Raw genomic sequence first — 18,946 nt, 5'->3', positions numbered from 1 at the left:
GTCAGATGAGTAGGTTGCGAAATGTTCTCCCATTTTGTAGGTTGCCTGTTCACTCTGATAGTAGTTTCTTTTGTTGTGCAGAAGCTCTTTAGTTTAATTAGATCCCATTTGTCAATTTTGGCTATTGTTGCCATGGCTTTTGGTGTTTTAGACATGAAGTCCTTGCCCATGCCTATGTTCTGACTGGTAATGCCTAGGTTTTCTTCTAGGGTTTTTATGGTTTTAGGTCTAACGTTTAAGCCTTTAATCCATCTTGAATTAATTTTTGTATAAGGTGTAAGGAAGGGATCCAGTTTCAGCTTTCTACATATGGCTAGCCAGTTTTCCCAGCACCATTTATTAAATAGGGAATCCTTTCCCCATTGCTTGTTTTTCTCAGGTTTGTCAAAGATCAGATAATTGTAGATATGCGGCGTTATTTCTGAGGGCTGTGTTCTGTTCCATTGATCTATATCTCTGTTTTGGTACCAGTACCATGCTGTTTTGGTTACTGTAGCCTTGTAGTACAGTTTGAAGTCAGGTAGCATGATGCCTCCGGCTTTGTTCTTTTGGCTTAGGATTGAGTTGGCAATGCGGGCTCTTTTTTGGTTCCATATGAACTTGAAAGTAGTTTTTTCCAATTCTGTGACGAAAGTCATTGGTAGCTTGATGGGGACGGCATTGAATCTATAAATTACCTTGGGCAGTATGGCCATTTTCACGATATTGATTTTTCCTACCCATGAGCATGGAATGTTCTTCCATTTGTTTGTATCCTCTTTTATTCCATTGAGCAGTGGTTTATAGTTCTCCTTGAAGAGGTCGTTCACATCCCTTGTAAGTTGGATTCCTAAGTATTTTATTCTCTTTGAAGCAATTGTGAATGGGAGTTCACTCATGATTCAGCTCTCTGTTTGTCTGTTATTGGTGTATAAGAATGCTTGTGATTTTTCTACATTGATTTTGTATCCTGGTACTTCGCTGAAGTTGCTTACCAGCTTAAGGAGATTTTGGGCTGAGACAATGGGGTTTTCTAGATATACAATCATGTCATCTTCAAACAGGGACAATTTGACACCCTACTGTCAACATTACACAGATCAACGAGACAGAAAGTTAACAAGGATTTCCAGGAATTGAACTCAGCTCTGCACCAAGTGGACCTAATAGACATCTACAGAACTCTCCACCCCAAATCAACAGAATATACATTTTTTTCAGCACCACACCACACCTGTTCCAAAATTGACCACATAGTTGGAAGTAAAGCTCTCCTCAACAAATGTAAAAGAACAGAAATTATAACAAACTGTCTCTCAGACCACAGTGCAATCAAACTAGAACTCAGGATTAAGAAACTCACTCAAAACCGCTCAACTACATGGAAACTGAACAACCTGCTCCTGAATGACTACTGGGTACATAACGAAATGAAGGCAGAAATAAAGATGTTCTTTGAAACCAACGAGAACAAAGACACAATGTACCAGAATCTCTGGGACACATTCAAAGCAGTGTGTAGAGGGAAATTTATAGCACTAAATGCCCACAAGAGAAAGCAGGAAAGATCCAAAATTGACACCCTAACATCACAATTAAAAGAACTAGAAAAGCAAGAGCAAACACACTCAAAAGCTAGCAGAAGGCAAGACATAACTAAGATCAGAGCAGAACTGAAGGAAATATAGACACAAAAAACCCTTCAAAAAAATCAATGAATCCAGGAGCTGGTTTTTTGAAAAGATGAACAAAATTGATAGACTGCTAGCAAGACTAATAAAGAAAAAAAGAGAGAAGAATCAAATAGACGCAATAAAAAATGATGACGGGGATATCACCACCTATTCCACAGAAATACAAACTACCATCAGAGAATACTACAAACACCTCTACGCAGATAAACTAGAAAATCTAGAAGAAATGGATAAATTCCTCGACACATACATCCTCCCAAGACTAAACCAGGAAGAAGTTGAATCTCTCAATAGACCAATAACAGGATCTGAAATTGTGGCAATAATCAATAGCTTACCAACCAAAAAGAGTCCAGGACCGGATGGATTCACAGCCCAATTCTACCAGAGATACAAGGAGGAACTGGTACCATTCCTTCTGAAACTATTCCAATCAATAGAAAAAGAGGGAATCCTCCCTAACTCATTTTATGAGGCCAGCATCATCCTGATACCAAAGCCTGGCAGAGACACAACAAAAAAAGACAATTTTAGACCAATATCCTTGATGAACATTGATGCAAAAATTCTCAATAAAATACTGGCAAACCGAATCCAGCAGCACATCAAAAAGCTTATCCACCATGATCAAGTGGGCTTCATCCCTGGGATGCAAGGCTGGTTCAATATACGCAAATCAATAAATGTAATCTAGCATATAAACAGAACCAAAGACAAAAACCACATGATTATCTCAATAGATGCAGAAAAGGCCTTTGACAAAATTCAACAAGGCTTCATGCTAAAAACTCTCAATAAATTAGGTATTGATGGGACATATCTCAAAATAATAAGGGCTATCTATGACAAACCCAAAGCCAATATCATACTGAATGGGCAAAAACTGGAAGCATTCCCTTTGAAAACTGGCACAAGACAGGGATGCCCTCTCTCACCACTCCTATTCAACATAGTGTTGGAAGTTCTGGCCAGGGCAATTAGGCAGGAGAAAGAAATAAAGGGTATTCAATTAGGTAGTTTGTATTTCTGTGGGATCGGTGGTGATATCCCCTTTATCATTTTTTATTGTGTCTATTTGATTCTTCTCTCTTTTCTTCTTTATTAGTCCTACTAGCAGTCTATCAATTTTGTTCATCTTTTCAAAAAACCAGCTCCTGGATTCATTGATTTTTTGAAGGGTTTTTTGTCTCTATCTCCTTCAGTTCTGCTCTGATCTTAGTTATTTCCGGCCTTCTGCTAGCTTTTGAATATGTTGGCTCTTGCTTCTCTAGTTCTGTTAATTGTGATGTTAGGGTGTCAATTTTAGATCTTTCCTGCTTTCTCTTGTGGGTATTTAGTGCTATAAATTTCCCTCTACACACTGTTTTAAATGTGTCCTAGAGACTCTGGTACTGGGACACCAGTACCATTTGATTGCACTGTGTTCTGAGAGACAGTTTGTTATAATTTCTGTTCTTTTACATTTGCTGAGGAATGGTTTACTTCCAACTATGTGGTGAAGTTTGGAATAAGTGCGATGTGGTGCTGAGAAGAATGTATATTCTCTTGATTTGGGGTGGAGAGTTCTGTAGATGTCTATTAGGTCCGCTTGGTGCACAGCTGAGTTCAATTCCTGGATATCCTTAACTTTCTGTCTCATTGATCTGTCTAATGTTGACACTGGGGTGTTAAAGTCTCCCATTATTATTGTGTGGGAGTCTAAGTCTCTTTGTAGGTCTCTAAGGACTTGCTTTATGAATCTGGGTGCTCTTGTATTGGGTGCACATATATTTAAGATAGTTAGCTCTTCTTGTTCAATTGATCCCTTTACCATTATGTAATGGCCTTCTTTGTCTCTTTGATCTTTGTTGGCTTAAAGTCTGTTTTATCAGAGACTAGGATTGCAACCTCTGCCTTTTTTTTGTTTTCCATTTGCTTGGTAGATCTTCCTCCATCCCTTTATTTTCAGCCTATGTGTGCCTGCATGTGAGATGGGTTTCCTGAATACAGCACACTGATGGGTCTTGACTCTTTATCCAGTCTGTTAGTCTCTGTCTTTTAATTGGAGCGTTTGGCCCATTTACAGTTAAGGTTTATATTGTTATGTGTGAATTTGATCCTGTCATTATGATGTTAGCTGGTTATTTTGCTCGTTAGTTGATGCAGTTTCTTCCTAGCCTCGATGGTCTTTACAATTTGGCATGTTTTTGCAGTGGCTGGTACCAGTTGTTCCTTTCCATGTTTAGTGTTTCCTTCAGGAGCTCTTGTAAGGCAGGTCTGGTGGTGACAAAATCTCTCAGCATTTGTTTGAAAGGATTTTATTTCCCCTTCACTTATGAAGCTTAGTTTGGCTGGATATGAAATTCTGGGTTGAAAATTCTTTTCTTTAAGAATGTTGAACATCGGCCCCCACTCTATTCTGGCTTCTAGAGTGTCTGCCGAGAGATCCTCTGTTAGTATGCTGGGCTTCTCTTTGTGAGTAACCCAACCTTTCTCTCTGGCTGCCCTTAACATTGCTTCCTCCATTTCAACCTTGGTGAATCTCACAATTATGTGTCTTGGAGTTGTTCTTCTCGAGGAGTGTCTTGTGGCATTCTCTGTATTTCCTGAATTTGAATGTTGGCCTGCCTCGCTAGGTTGGGGCAGTTCTCCTGGATAATATCCTTAAGAGTGTTTTCCAATATGGTTCCATTCTCCCCGTCACTTTCAGGTACACCAATCAGACGTAGATGTTGTCTTTTCACGATATAATAAACACTGTGAAAAACAACTTGACCATCAAACTGGGGAGATAGATATAGCTTTATTATTACCAACACACTTAAATATCTAACAATTTTGCATTGAAGTTTGTTACTTATGCTTCGAATAGTTCCACAAATTAAAAAAAAAAAAAAAAAAAAAAGAAAGAAAGAAAAAGAAGTCCAAAGAGACTGAGTGACATTTCCCACAGGGCAAACCAGAGAGAGAAGGGTCAATGTGCTCCATCCTTCAAATGCCAACTACCTCTCTCAATTCTTGCTACCTGGCTTTTATCAGGTAAAAAAGTTCTTTTTAATCACCACAAACCACCATCCCTTCACCAAAGGCAGACCAGGCAGTCACAGGCCTTTCTAGTCAGCTCAGTAAAACAGGAAGTCTTCCAGTTTGAAGACCTGAGACTAACAACCCTAAGCACATCAATCTCATTTTTAGTATTTAAGCATAGTAACTTCAAAACAGACATCCTCTTTTAGTTGTTCCTAGAAATCACAAGAAGAAAATGATCAATTGCATGCTGTTTGAGCAGCTTCAGCCACTTCTATGAATGTCCCCTCTACCTTCTGTTGAGGACTCCCTGACAGTGACCTTAAACAGCACTGTTTTGTCTCCCCTACCCTCTCACTGGGCCTGAAAGGCCAGGAAGGATGGCCTTGCTCTTCACTGCAGCTTCAATATCATCTGGTACCCTCCCTTACACTCTAGCTCCAACCCAGCCTGCCCAATGCCAGGGCAGGCACCTGGCACTGACCCGCCACCTTTAGAGGCCTTATCTCCTGGGTTACGGCCACCATTCTTGCTGATGTCAGTGCCTGCCCAGCTCCAAGATGGTGTCCTCCACCCACCTCAGCCACTCTAATTTTGAAGTCCCGAACTGCCTTCCTCCAGCGGCTGAACTCTGGGCGCCCATCATCGTTACTGCCCCAGCTCATCACCTCTAGTAGCATGACTCTGTAAGTGTTTGACCAACCTTTCCCCAGTCCTCAATCAGTGAGTTCTACCCCAACTCACCATGCTCCACATCCTGCACGTTCTCATTCTCACCTTACTCAGCTTAGGCTTCACGGGTCATTATTATAGCTACTCTCGGAACTCCTGTCAACCCCTTTTAGTGTGCCCCTGGACCATCCTTGTGCTCTGCCCACATGGGTAGCCCAAGGGTCGAACCCACACTGGCTGATCGGTCTCAAACTCAGTCCATGACCACGACTTCCCAACAGGGCCTGATCCTGTCAGACAGCCCTGGAGCCCTTCTCCAGTTCGTTTGTCCCCACTACATGCCCATGTCACAGATTCTCTCTCCTCAGACCTCCACAACTCCCTCCTCATCCTCCCTGTCAGCTAATGAAGGACTGCCCTATTTTACTGAAAGACAATTGATCAGAAAGAACTAGTTCCCAAGCCAGATACATGTGCCTGTAACAGCAGGGACTCCGCCTTCCCAGTTGTCTGTGGATGGCCTGTCTCCTCCTCACCAGGTCCATCCTGGCACCTGCATGGGCTCTGCCCGCCCTGGCCATGGGTGCACACTCTGAACTCCTGACAAGGTCACCCCCGTTCGTGCCTCCCTTCACCATGGCAGAGACAACTCCATCAGTTGTCCCCTCCCTCCCCTGCCTCAGCAGTTTCCCTCCTTTGCCTGGTCACGCCGCTGAGACGGCTGCACACCCTGCCCTTCACCGTGGAATCACAGAGGTCAGCCCTGGCAGCGTCTGTCACGGTGGGTCACCCTCTCTCCTCACTTGCCTCAGCACACCATGTTCCCTTCACTTTGGCTCCTCTCTCAGCAGTCTCTCCCTCCACACCCCAACTTTGGCAGAGCACCCAGGACTCAGGCCTTGGACAGGTTCTCCTCTCATCCAGCACTGGATCTCCCGTGACCCGACCTAGCTCATGCTTCAAAAGATCTGGACACTGAAGTCTATGCATTCACACCTCCAACACCAGGCCTGCCCGTGGACTGCAGACCCATAGTCCCACTAAGATGTATAATGTCTAACTGAAAATGGCCAAAAGCCTCATGATTGTCAACCAAAGATACAAAACCAAAAGCACCTGCTCCACTGCACACTCCATTCTTCCAGCTGCTCAATGAGGCACCTCCTCAGGGCTTCCCTGAGTCTGTTTCAAACTGAAATGTCCTCCCCCACCTCTGGATCCTTCTCTGTCCCCCTTTTCTGCTTTTTTTCCATAAAATTTCTCTCTCTGAGTTGACATCTATTTTACTTCTTGGCTCCTTATTACCCTTCCCTCGACACAAGCGGGGCTCCATTCACCTTTGCTCTCTGTTATGAGCAACTATTCCACTTTGCTTGCTCCTGTGCATGAACACTGCTTGGCAAGTGGTAAGCCCTCAGCAGGGCTGGGGACATGACTTTCTGTAATTGCACGGCATCACCTTCACCAGCGAAGACATGCTAATTCCTTTAATGGGCTTCCCTTCCTTTCTTCCCAGAGACTATTACAAACCACCTTCTATTACAAATTACATTCTGTTACTATTACAAATTACATTTTTTTTGAGGCCACAACTTCTTCGCTTTGGGCATAAGGCCTTCTGTCTCATGGTGAGTAGGCACAAATGGATCTCTGTGCACTGGCCATCCCACTAGACTCGGCCACATCCTCAAGCTCTTTCCTCCACTGGTGTCCTCAAGCTGGGGCTCTCCTCTCCACCTTCCTTCCCTACCTCTTCTCCAGGATGCTGATAGAGCCATGGTGCGAACTCTGTTTATTCAGACCCCCACTGTTTTCAAAATCTGTCTCTCCTATTCCCTGCATCCTCTTTAGATGCTGGCTCTTTTCAAGGTGACTGGCAATACCGAAGAGAGTAATCGAAACCCTCCTGCCTGGTCCCCAGTTCCCACGTAAGAGCCATGACCCTGTCCTCACTCCTTGAACCGTGTGCTACTTCAGCCACAGACCCTGGGCTCCCCTCAGTGCACGCCAGGCTTGTCTTCTCATGATGTGACAATATCATCCGTGGATCCAACACCTACGCTCTTCATGATCACATTTACTCTTTCTACTGAAACTCCTTTGCCTTGAAATGCTCTACTACTTTTGCTTTTGTGGCAATGCTTCCTACAGGTTCTCTTTCTTACTTTCTTTTTTTTGTTGTTGTTTTTTGAGACGGAGTCTCGCCCTGTTGCCCAGGCTGGAGTGCAATGGCACGATCTCAGCTCACTGCAACCTCCGCCTCCCGGATTCAAGCAATTCTCCTGCCTCAGCCTCCTGTGTAGCTGGGATTACAGGCGCACGCCTCCATGCCCAGCTAATTTTTGCATTTTTAGCAGAGATGGGGTTTCACCATGTTGGCCAGGCTGGTCTCGAACTCCTGACCTCGTGATCCACCCGCCTCGGCTTCCCGAAGTGCTGGGATTACAGGCGTGAGCCACCCCGCCTGGCCCCTCTTTCTTACTTTCACTGAGTCTTTGCTTGGCATTGTTTGGTCAAACAACAAAGAGCACCTTGTATTACACAGGGTTGGGGAAGGTCCCTACAGGCTCCTTCACATTATCTTTCCTGCTTTGCTCACCATGGCCACGGCCCAGACCCTGACTGACACTGTAGTTCATGGCACACCAGATACGTCTTGTCTGTGGGTTCTGCTCTCTCATACTTTTTTGCACTTGCAAGTGTTGCCCTGGCAGATCTCTCTCATAAAAGTAATCTGACATGTTCTACACATACTTCCATTTCCCTTTTTACATTATAAGTTACTCAAGAACAGAACAATTATACACTTGTCTCCACAGCACCTAGAACACTGACTCTCAATAACATTTGATAACCCAAATAAATCTCCATTAAGAAAGGCAGTCACATCTGCTGGGCATGAGTAAAGCAATGACCCTCAACTTGGATGAACGTTCCATTAATCAGCTCCAGAATTTAGGACTTTGTATACAAGTATCTTAAAATTAACATTTTAGACATTTGGGTTTTTAAAGAAAGAGAAAAATTTAAAAAGAGTATTTAAAAGGGTATAACTTAACCTTAAAAGCTTCTTCTTTGCTGAATTTTCTGGAGTCCTGGGAAACTTAGCTGTGGGTTTCTGAGGTGTATGCAAAATGGTCTCTGTTGATTTTGTCCTTGGATCTATCAGTTGCTCCATAATCTGTCTTGCATCCGATGCAAACTGCACGTGGTATTTGTGAGGGGATTCTGAATCAATGAGTAGGACATTTTCCAAGTCATCTTCTTTTTCACTATCTGATGAATACTCTAAAATTTCTATAGAACTTGGCTGAAAAAAAATTAAAAGAAAGGCATATTTTTAAATACAAAGGATACTTTATTTAAGTCCACATTTATATACATCTATCATTCCATTCCCTTAGTTATAGCTCTTGAAGGACCTTTTTGAATACAGTATCTGCAGCTTAAACTTCTGTTCTGACAAAATCCAAAAGTAACCAAGACAAAGATAAGAAGAGGTTAAATCAACTGTAAGCCAGACTTTATCTCACAGAACCCATAAAAATAAGTACAAATACTTCAATTTTCTTTCAGAAAACTACAAGACAGTACCACACATAGAGGCAATCTCCAAAACTGAACTAATAACAACTCATCTGAAAGGCTGATGATCGTCACTACAATCTGACAGCTACTGGAAAGAAAGTATTTCTTGGATTTTGAAATTTAACATGAAGCTAAATTGTCTCTTCAGGTATAAATCATTTAATTTGCCAAAAGAAGTCCCCAAGGGTAAAGATAAAGACTCGACTCTCTCCATACAATTATATAATTATTTTCCAGAGACTAGTTTGAAATTGCAAATATCAACAGGAACTATTTGAGAATATGAGTCATTGTCTCCTTTTCCTAATATTTCCTAAAATGTTTCTTTCTCCAACTCAGATTTCTAAACTTTCAAAATAATAATTTTTTGAAAACTGTGTAATTATAAAACAAGAATTCATATCGTATGGCCAATAAAAAAGAAAAAAACATACTATATGGCTAATTCTGGAGGGAAAAATCAAAACCTTTTCTGAAGTTTTCTGTCTTTGCCAAGACACATGCCAAATTTAAAGCACAATAGGATTTTATTTTCCTATTACTTGATTGTATAGGTCAATCCCACGTTATTCTGTGTCAGCAACAATTCATCCTTCAATATCCTAACTTTCAGTGCACTAAAAGTCCCATCTAATTCACTACCTAAATATTGGAGGTGGCACTAGAATTTACGTCATTAGCTAATCTACATAAAACAAAAGGCCTTTTTTTCTGAGGATTATATGGTTAAATTCTTTTTTCTTTGAGACGGAGTCTCACTCTGTCACCCAGGCTGGAGTGCAGCGGCATGATCTCGGCTCATTGCTACTTCTGCTTCTTGGGTTCAAGTGATTCTCCTGCCTCAGCCTCCCAAGTTGCTGGGATTACAGGTGCCTAGCACAATGCCCGGCTAATTTTTGTATATTTAGTAGAGACGGGGTTTCACCATGTTGGCCAGGCTAGTCTCGAACTCCTGACCTCAAGTGATCCACCCATCTCAGCCTCCCAGTGTGCTGCGATAACAGGCATGAACCACCAACCCCAGCCAAATTCTTTTTAAGAGTCAAAAAAAAGAACCATCCATCTCCATACCTCGTGAAAAAAACTGCTTGGGTAGTCACCTTCTATCAGGCGCACTGAAAATAAGAAAAAGTAAATGTCTAAATTTCTAAAATAAATGCAGAGCTTAGTTCTACTGTCCTCACCATTTTAGTTTTGTGCCTAACTCACTCCAGGTACCTGTTAACCCATTAGTGACCACTGGGGCACAGGTCTGCCTCACAAGAGAGATTGTGAATAAACAATCAAATTGGGCCACCAAGAGATCCAGAGCAGCCCAGAATGAAAACGAAGCTGACACTAAAACCCTTTACGCATTACTTAAGAACTCCGTATTTAATTAACTTCATCTTTTCTGTTATGAGATGTCTTAAGTACCATAAAATTTTGCCCTTTGTCCTACAGCACTGTCTCTCAACCTTGGCACTCCTGACATTTGGGACTGGACCATGAGGTGGGCCGATGTGTGTGCAATGGGGTGCTTGGCAGCACCCTGGCCTCTACCCGCTAGATGACAGGAGCACTGCCCACCAGTCAGGACAATCAAAAAGGTCTCCAGAAGTTGCCAAATGTCCCCTGGGGGCAAAATCACCCCCAGTTGAGAACCACTATCCTAGAAATAAGTCAACAAATAACCAACCACAGGCGGCTTGGGCTGGGGACTCACATGCAACCATGAGGAGGATTCATGCTGCTTGTGAGGATGGGGGAGGCCAAACCCCGATAGTTATAAAACACTGGTAGGAATGCTGCCATGGAGGTACTGCTTGGGCTCCAAGGAGAACACATAAGAAGGGCAACAAAGCCAGGAGGGGCACAGGGAAAGAGAAGAGTTAAGTGTCAGAAAGGTCTGTTTCTGGCTGGGTGGGTGTAATCCCAGCACTTTGGAAGGCTAAGGCAGGCAGATCACTTGAGGCCAGGAGTTTGAAAGCAGCCTGGCCAACATGGCGAAACCCTGTCTCTACTAAAAATACAAAAATTAGACGGGTGTGGTGGTGCACACCTGTAGTCCCAGCTATTGGGGAAGCTGAGACAGGAGAATGGCTTGAGACCCTGGGAGGTGGAGGTTGCAGTGAGCTAAGATCACGCCACTGTACTCCAGCCTGGGCGACAGAGTGAGAAGAAAGGTGGGGAGGGGAGGGGAGGGGAGGGGAGGGGAGGACGAAGGACAGGACGAAGGATGGAAGGACGGAAGGAAGGAAGGAAGGAAGGGAAAGGGAAAGGGAGAAAGAGAAACAAAGAAACGATGGAAGGGAAGGGAGGAGAAGGGGAAGGGAAGGAAAAGAAAAAGAAAGAAAGAGAATGAAAGAATGAAAGAAAGGAAAGGAAAGGAAAGGGAAAAGAAATAAGAGAAAAGAAAAAAAAAAAGAAAAGAAAAGAAAAGAAAAAAAAAGAGGTTTGCTTCCTAGAATCTGGCACCTGAAGTTCAATGCTAAGTGTGGATTAATTAGGCAGAGAGAGCAGGGAAGGACATTCCAGGGAGAAGAAAGAGGAGGACCAAGATTCTGAGGCAGGAGAGAGCCACTGGCAGCTTGACACAGGAGCCAACAACCTCAGATGGTAATGTGGAACTGACCATTCGAACAACATTTGAATGGTGATACAGAGACGGAGGAAACCACGCTGGTGTGGGGGAGGGCAGCTAGCTAGAAGGCTTTTCCATAGTCTAAGCAAGACATTGAGAGGATCTGAGAGGTAGTGGGAATAGAGAGGTGGACTGAAAAGAAAATGAGGAAAAGGATGCAATAACACTTGAGGACCAAATTCAATAGCAGGAAATGCATTCAGGCAGGAGTTGCTAATATTCAAGCTGGTTTTGATGTGTGAATGTTGTGTGCCTATGGGATACCTGGGGAAAAACTGGTCAACAGGCAGTGGCTCTGCAGGTCTGGAGTTCTAAGAGTGATGTGGGATGGAAACACGACTTCAGAAATCATGAGAATCAGGATTTGAAGGCACGAGGGCTGGAGAAGACTACCTATGGAAAAGTGTGTGAAAGGAAGAAGAGAAGGTCCAGATTGGAACCTTGGAAATACCAACAACATTCATGCTGTCTTCAGGTGACAAGAGATTGAAAAGTTCTGCATTTGACAAAAGAGAAGTTGGACAGATACAATAAATCCATGGGACTTTGGTAAGAATGTGCCTTAAAGAATAAACAGAAGATAAAATGAAAACAGCAGACCTGATAATTTGTTTTAGAAAGTTTGGATAGGCATATTTAATTTTCTTTCCCAGAAAGGATGGCGTAAAAAGGTACATTTGCTCAGCTGTGAACAACCTGGTACAACGATGCTTAAGTTAAAATCATGAAAACCATGAAGTCCAAATGAATTTCCTCAGTGAAGAATTTAACATCAGTAGACTGATGAGACTTAGCAGCTCAGGTAGTAATTCAAAATTCTCAGCATCAACCCATAACAAACTTTAGGTACCTTTGACTTAAGCTATTGCTTCCTCAGTGAGAATTAGCTAATATCTAAGAATATACTGAATGCCAGCTACCCACATGCTATGTTAGCTGCTACAGCAGTATAAAGAAATTTTCAAGTCCGTCCTTGCTCTTGCATCCTTATACCCAATTTAAAAACTGAAGGAAAAACTAAACTAAACATACAAAGCAAATGTACCCTGCATACAGCAGATGTAGAAATGGAGAAGACCACTTGGAGTGGTAGTAGCCTAGAAGGTCTTTCCCCATAAAGGTGGTGTCTGACTAGAACACTGTTGTGGTCTCAGCCCTACTCCCTACTAGTGGGCTACCTTAGGGAATTTATTTAACTTCCCTAAGGTAGTTTCCTTGATGAGGTTGTTTCTCCATCTTCAAATTGGAGATGCAGTAATAAATGCTAACATATAAGCATTTAGCAAATGTCAGCTATTCTTTTTAGCCCCTATAGTTTACATGTCATTTGGTTTTAAATTTAGTATTTTAAAATTTGTATTTATTTTTCTGTTAAAACTTTCTTCTTGGTTTCTAAGAAGATTTCTATACAAAAGACAATGAGGAACACCAAGAATGTCTTCTGTAGACAACCAAAAAGACAAATACTGTCTTAACCTGCAGAGCAAATCCTGGATTCTTCATGTAGTCATTTTTTAATTAATTATTCACTTTGTTTGTTTTTTGTTTTTTTAAAGACAAGATCTCACTCCGTTGCCCAGGCTGAAGTGTGGTGGCGTGAACACAGCTCCCTGCAGCCTTGACTCTCCTGGGATTGAGTGATCCTCCCACCTCAGCCTCTCAAGTAGCTGAAGCTACAGATGTGTGCCACCATGCCTGGCTATTTTTTAATTTTATTTTGTAGAGACAAGGTCTCACTTTGTTGCCCAGGATGGTCTCAAATTCCTGAGCTCAAGCCATCATCCCACCTCAGCCTCCCAAAGTGCTGGGATTACAGGTGCGAGCCGCTGCACCCGGCCCATGTAGTCATTTCTAACAGGAACCAAGGCAGAAGGAACACCTTCAGGAAAGGATAACTAGAAGCCACCATTTTAGCATACTGTATTTTTGAACATCCCCCATGTCCATAACCCCAGATGAACATGGAGGAACTCTCATACCACGGACAGAGAGGACCTACTGGCTCACCGGACACCAGCTGTCTTGGCCTGAGCCCGACTGTGAGAAACACACGATCTTTCAGAAAGGATGATATGTACCAGTGTGCATGTGTGCACAGACAAGTTGTGTGCCAGAGAGGGTGGAAGAGAGAGGGAATAGTCAGAAATAGGTCAAAGGCAACTGCAGGTTCATAGATTCAAGCTTATATTTCCTCTCTACATTGTAGAATCAGACTAACGAAAAAGGAGGGCCATGAGTTTTGGAACAAGACAGACTTGTTTTTGATCACAGCTCAACTGTTTAATTACTCTGTTACTTTGAACAAGTTGACTCCCCCATTCCCAGCTTAATCATCCAAAAATGGAAAAATTCTTTGAGAAATATTTTAAGATACAGATAATGACTATTTATTATGAAATATTTAAGGGCACAAAAAGGTAGCGAAAAAAAAAACAAGTAGATGTACCCATCACCTTCTGTCAAATTTTAACACAATGCAAATTTTTCTTAGTTTTTTTTTTTAATGGTATGGTTGATATGTCCTATATTTCTCTTCCTGTGCCTGTTCTCCTTAGAGGCAACTCTCTCCTGAATTTGGCATTTCATTATTATCTGCTTTTATTTTTTTTAATAGCACACATACAAACGAACTATTTTGCAAGGACACAGCAGCTGTAGATCATTAATTTTCATTGCTATAAAGTATTCTGACTATACCACTTTTTACTTATCTATTTCATTGTTGGTAGACACTTAAGAGTTTTGTAAATTTTCACATTAAAACAAAACTGTAACATGTATGTACTATACTTGTTTCACTGGGCACATACATGCTAGCTTCTCAGTGGTATACACTAGCCCAGTGGATTCTTGGACAGTCCGTTCTCAACTACACTGGCAATTGTGAGATGGCTCTGTAGAGACCCTGTGCTGACAGAAATGCCCATCAGCAGTGTTTGAAAGCTGTGGCACATTATCAGCATCACTGAGCAATTTTAAACTTTTAAATGTATACATATCTGATGGGTGTGAAATGTTTCATCTCTCCTATTTAAGTGTGCACATCCCTGATCATTCACAGGGTTGAGCATCTTTGCACTTGTTAATTGGCTCTTCACGTTTCTTACTGTGTGTTCATATCCTTTAACCATTTCTCCAGTAGGAGAGAAAATGAATTTTTCAATCATCTGGATCTATGTGTTCCATAGAGAGAAGGTGGTCAGAAAATTGTTATTAAAATTTTAAAGCGACAGAAGAAGGACCTGGTATACACCACTGACATCTTTCCCAGTACCTTAAAAACATCAACCACATTTCTTAACCACAGTTATTCCTGATAGGTTGCCTACTGCTGCCACATGGTGACCCAATGTACTTGGGTGAAATTTTTGTTGCATGGAAACTTTTTTTTTTTTGAGATGGAGTCTTGCTCTGCTGCCCCGGCTGGAATGCAGTGGCACCATCTCAGCTCACTGCAAGCTCTGCCTTCCGGGTTCATGCCATTCTCCTGCCTCAGCCTCCTGAGTAGCTGGGACTACACGTGCCCACCACCACGCACAGCTAATTTTTTGTATTTTTAGTACAGACAGCGTTTCACCGTGTTAGCCAGGATGGTCTTGATCTCCTGATCTCGTGATCTGCCTGCCTCGGCCTCCCAAAGTGCTGGGATTACAGGTGTGAGCCACTGCGCCCAGCCGGAAACTTTTATCCTTTACCAAATCATCCTTACAAAAAAAATTACTTGGCATAAATGATGAATTTCAAGAACAAAGATTTAAATTTGTTTTTCTTTTAAAACACTTACATTTTCCATATTTTTCCTATTTTTGCAAAGTTAACCAACTGATGCCCTCTTGAAACTTTCACAGATTACTCCCTTCAGATATATAGCCCAGTTACAGAAATAATATAGACGAGTAAGTCAGGATCTTTTATAGCATTAAAACATCTGCAATGGTCAAATGCACAGAGCAAAGAATGACTATGTAGCTATTATCATAATCTGCTAATGTTTAAATACAATAAAATTATTATCATCAGGACTTTTTTTCCTCCTTGATGTAAGGAAGTTTGGAAGGAGGAGTCTTCTGATTTAGTGAGTAAATATCACAAACAACAACATTGGCATGAGGCAAGGAATAGTTTTTATGAAGCCAGTCAACAAAGACAACAGTCTGGTCCTATTTCCATTGCAATATACTAACATGACCTTGATAAGAAAAGCCATCTGCAATTTCTCAGAACCATAAAGTATTCAATACTGACTCTGTTTCCAAAGTTAGCAATACTGCTGTAGTACACATCTGTTGCAATTTATTTCTGACTCCTCTTTTCAGAGAACAAATGTCTCTGTCCACAGAAGGAAACCCTTCAACCTCTGGCAGCCATAGGGCTATGGACATCTCACATCTCAGTAGCCATGTGTCTAGGATAAGACTTCTGTCAGGGGTCAGAGCTGATTGGCCTCAGGTAGACAACTGACCAATGCTAAGCCAATCAGATTTTTTTCCTCCAGATTTTGAATTGACATAGAGTCTGGGAAATGGAAGTTAAGCTACACTAATGGCAAACCTCTAGATGAACAGTCTATGAGCTCCTGCTGGTAAGGTTCCCAGGGCTGCCCCAAAGCTTAGTTCATCCTTCAACTTTATCTTAAGTTACTCAAGATTTGCAGTACTGTTCTAGTGAATTTTCTCTTCTTTTAAAACCAGCTACATTTGGTTCCTGTTATTCGCAACCAAAAGGATATCTACCTGAAAAATATCTCCAAATAGAGAAAATATTAAATAAATATTTATTCAGTACACACCATGTACAAGGTATTATGGAATAGAGAAAATATGATGAGACACACTTCCATAAAGAGCTTGAAATAAAATAAAGCAGATATAAGCATGGCTCACACTAGTGCTCCAAATGGACAAAAAATGGAGCCCTTATTTCTGGTTGATCTAAAACCAGCAGACATAGTGGAAGAGGTAAAACCTATACTAGGTCTCAGAGGATTAGAAAATTCTCAACTGATAAAGATGCAAAAAGAGAGAAGAAAGCACACAAGGCAGGAAAGTACAATGACTTTCATGATCTATAGACGAGTCTAGCCAACTGAGAGTTTAGAGTTCATACTGGGAGGCAAGAGACTGTAATGCGAAAAACATAATCCTATGGATTAGGTGAGGAGCAAGCTGTGGAGGATCTTGAATGTCAGGTTTAACAGTTTAGATATCACTGAAGAAAGCAGAAAGCTTTTGAAGATTTCCAAGTAGGCAAGGAGGATGAACTTGGAAGACACGTTGAGAAGACTGTTGTGGACACTGCATACGGGATGTATTTGAAGAAGGGAAATGCTCACGCGGTAAGTTACTGTAAATATCCTGGCCAACTTCTCTCCATTTCAGAGCTGCCCATCTTCTCTTAAAGGGTTCAATTCACATATTCACAAATATCTCAATACAACAAGTTCAAAATCAAACTCCTAATATGCTCCTCAAAACCAGTTGTTTGCCTCAGTATCACCTGGATCAATAATACCACATGTCACCTATGTGCAAGTCAGAAATCCCTTGCTATTCAATTCATGACTAAATTTTACCTCTAAAACTAACCAGGATGTGCCCCCTTCTCTCCACCCACTCCCACCTGGCACCACAATGGCTGTGACTCATAGCTGGTCTCTTGCTCCGCTCCTGCCCTCCTGCCAGGGTCTGCCCTACACACCACAATCAGAACAATCTAAGTCAGAGCATTCCATGCTCTTCCTTAAGATCCTATAAACAACTTCCCAGTACACTTAGGATGCCATTCAATGCCCCTCACCTGCCCTGTGGTCTCTAAGCCTTCAGGTGGCCCCTGCTCCCACCAGGCCTCCACTCATAGCTGTCTACCTCCTCGCTGCTCCCCAGGCCTTCTGACGTGCTTTCAGGTTTCCACACTATGTTCTTCCCTGCTTGTGGACGCCATAGCCCTTTCTGCCCTAGAATATGCTTCCTCATTCCCACCCCAAATCTTTCCCTAAGTCTTTCTCATGTTTCAAGGTTTCAGCTTAAATATCCCCTCATCACACAGGTCTGCCTTCAGCACCCTAGCAGAAATTGGTGAGTGCTGGGGCTGGGGCAACAGCAGTAAGTTCAATCTATATCTGTATCTATATCTATATCTATATCTATATCTATATCTGTATCTATCTCTCTCTGTCTCTCTTTCTCTCTCCCCTCGTCCCCCCACTTCCTCCTTATTTTCTGGCACATGAGAAAATTAGGCTCCTTTCAACTAAAGTAAAACAGAAAAAATAACCACAACAATATATCATCATCATCAAGTTCTTATACTAGGCTACACCAGTTCTGAAATATTTATAAATGTATTAACTCATTTATTTCTCACAACTGAATGAAAAATAGTGATGGAAAACTACTCATTATATCTAAATATCAGTAACTGTACTGGGAGAGGCTGTCCTATACATGGGAACACATGAGGGACACTTCAGTGACTTGCTCGAGCCCCCACAGCAATCTAGTAACACAGGCAGGAAGCAGCCCACTTCCTACCACTCCTGACTCCACTCTTCAAAAACGTTGTCCCACCTCTCCAGGGCTACACACCCGATTTCCTCAGTGAATCTCAAAACAACAGTTAATAACTAGGAGCCTCAGTGTAACCAAAAAATTTTTAAATATACATATATAAAGTATATGAATACTTACGTCAAGTAGAATTACCCCATTAAGATTAAAGAATTTCCCTCAAGCTTTTTTCATTCAAGCAAAGAAAATTCTAAAAAAGAAAATAAATGAAGGGCAACTACACTTACCAAATAATAAATCATACTGTAGAACTATAGCTATTAAAAGCTTGGTACCAACACAGGAATAGACCACCCAATGATTGATATTCCTGAAGTATACCCAAATTGATATTCCTGAAGTATAGCTAAACAGAAATAAGATTGCATATAAAAATAATAAAAATAAGAGTGCAAAAGAAACTTACTTGGGAATAATTCCCTATCCAGAGAGAAAAAAAAGCTGGATCCCTCTCTATCTATAGCAAAATCAATTTCCAAAGGATCAAAAAATCAAAATATTTTTATAAAGAACTAAAACAAAATATGGATACATTTTAAAAATAATTGTAAACTGGAGAAAGGTTTTTCTAGTACGACACAAAGTCCATAAAATAAATGACTGACCACATAAAAATTTAAAACTGTGTCCAAAAACTTCCCCAAGTAGAAACATTTAAAAGACAGCAAACTGGTAAAACAACAACAAAAGAGGACAAAAACAAAAAAATCTGCCACAATTAACAAGCAGTTTGTTTTCTTTGATGTACAAAAAACTCCCATGAATCAATAAGAAATGGGAAGCCAACCCAATGGAAAAAATGAGCAAAATATGCAAAA

General features: G+C 41.6%; 1 protein-coding gene across 20 annotated transcripts in view; it reads right to left on the bottom strand.

Moving 5' to 3' along the window:
• The window catches only part of SPIDR (scaffold protein involved in DNA repair), a 491,719-nt gene that overhangs the window by 338,452 nt on the left and 134,321 nt on the right, over positions 1-18,946 (bottom strand). For 16 of the 20 annotated variants that reach the window (XR_010127196.1, XR_010127198.1, XR_010127197.1 and 13 more), the window contains one exon: positions 8,411-8,661. Coding sequence is in view for 16 of the 20 variants with exons in the window: in XM_054498098.2 (XP_054354073.1) it covers positions 8,411-8,661 (251 nt within the window). In the remaining 4 variants the exon portion in view is untranslated. Of the gene's footprint in view, positions 1-8,410; positions 8,662-10,010; positions 10,055-18,946 lie in introns of those variants that run through there. The other 4 variants (XM_054498101.2, XM_063668757.1, XM_063668761.1 and 1 more) reach the window with 2 other exon arrangements.

This window comes from Pongo pygmaeus, chromosome 7, assembly GCF_028885625.2.
Source record: "Pongo pygmaeus isolate AG05252 chromosome 7, NHGRI_mPonPyg2-v2.0_pri, whole genome shotgun sequence".
Classification (NCBI taxonomy): domain Eukaryota; kingdom Metazoa; phylum Chordata; class Mammalia; order Primates; family Hominidae; genus Pongo; species Pongo pygmaeus.
Note: the sequence above shows the minus strand (reverse complement) of the source record. Positions and strands in the feature narration are given on the sequence as shown.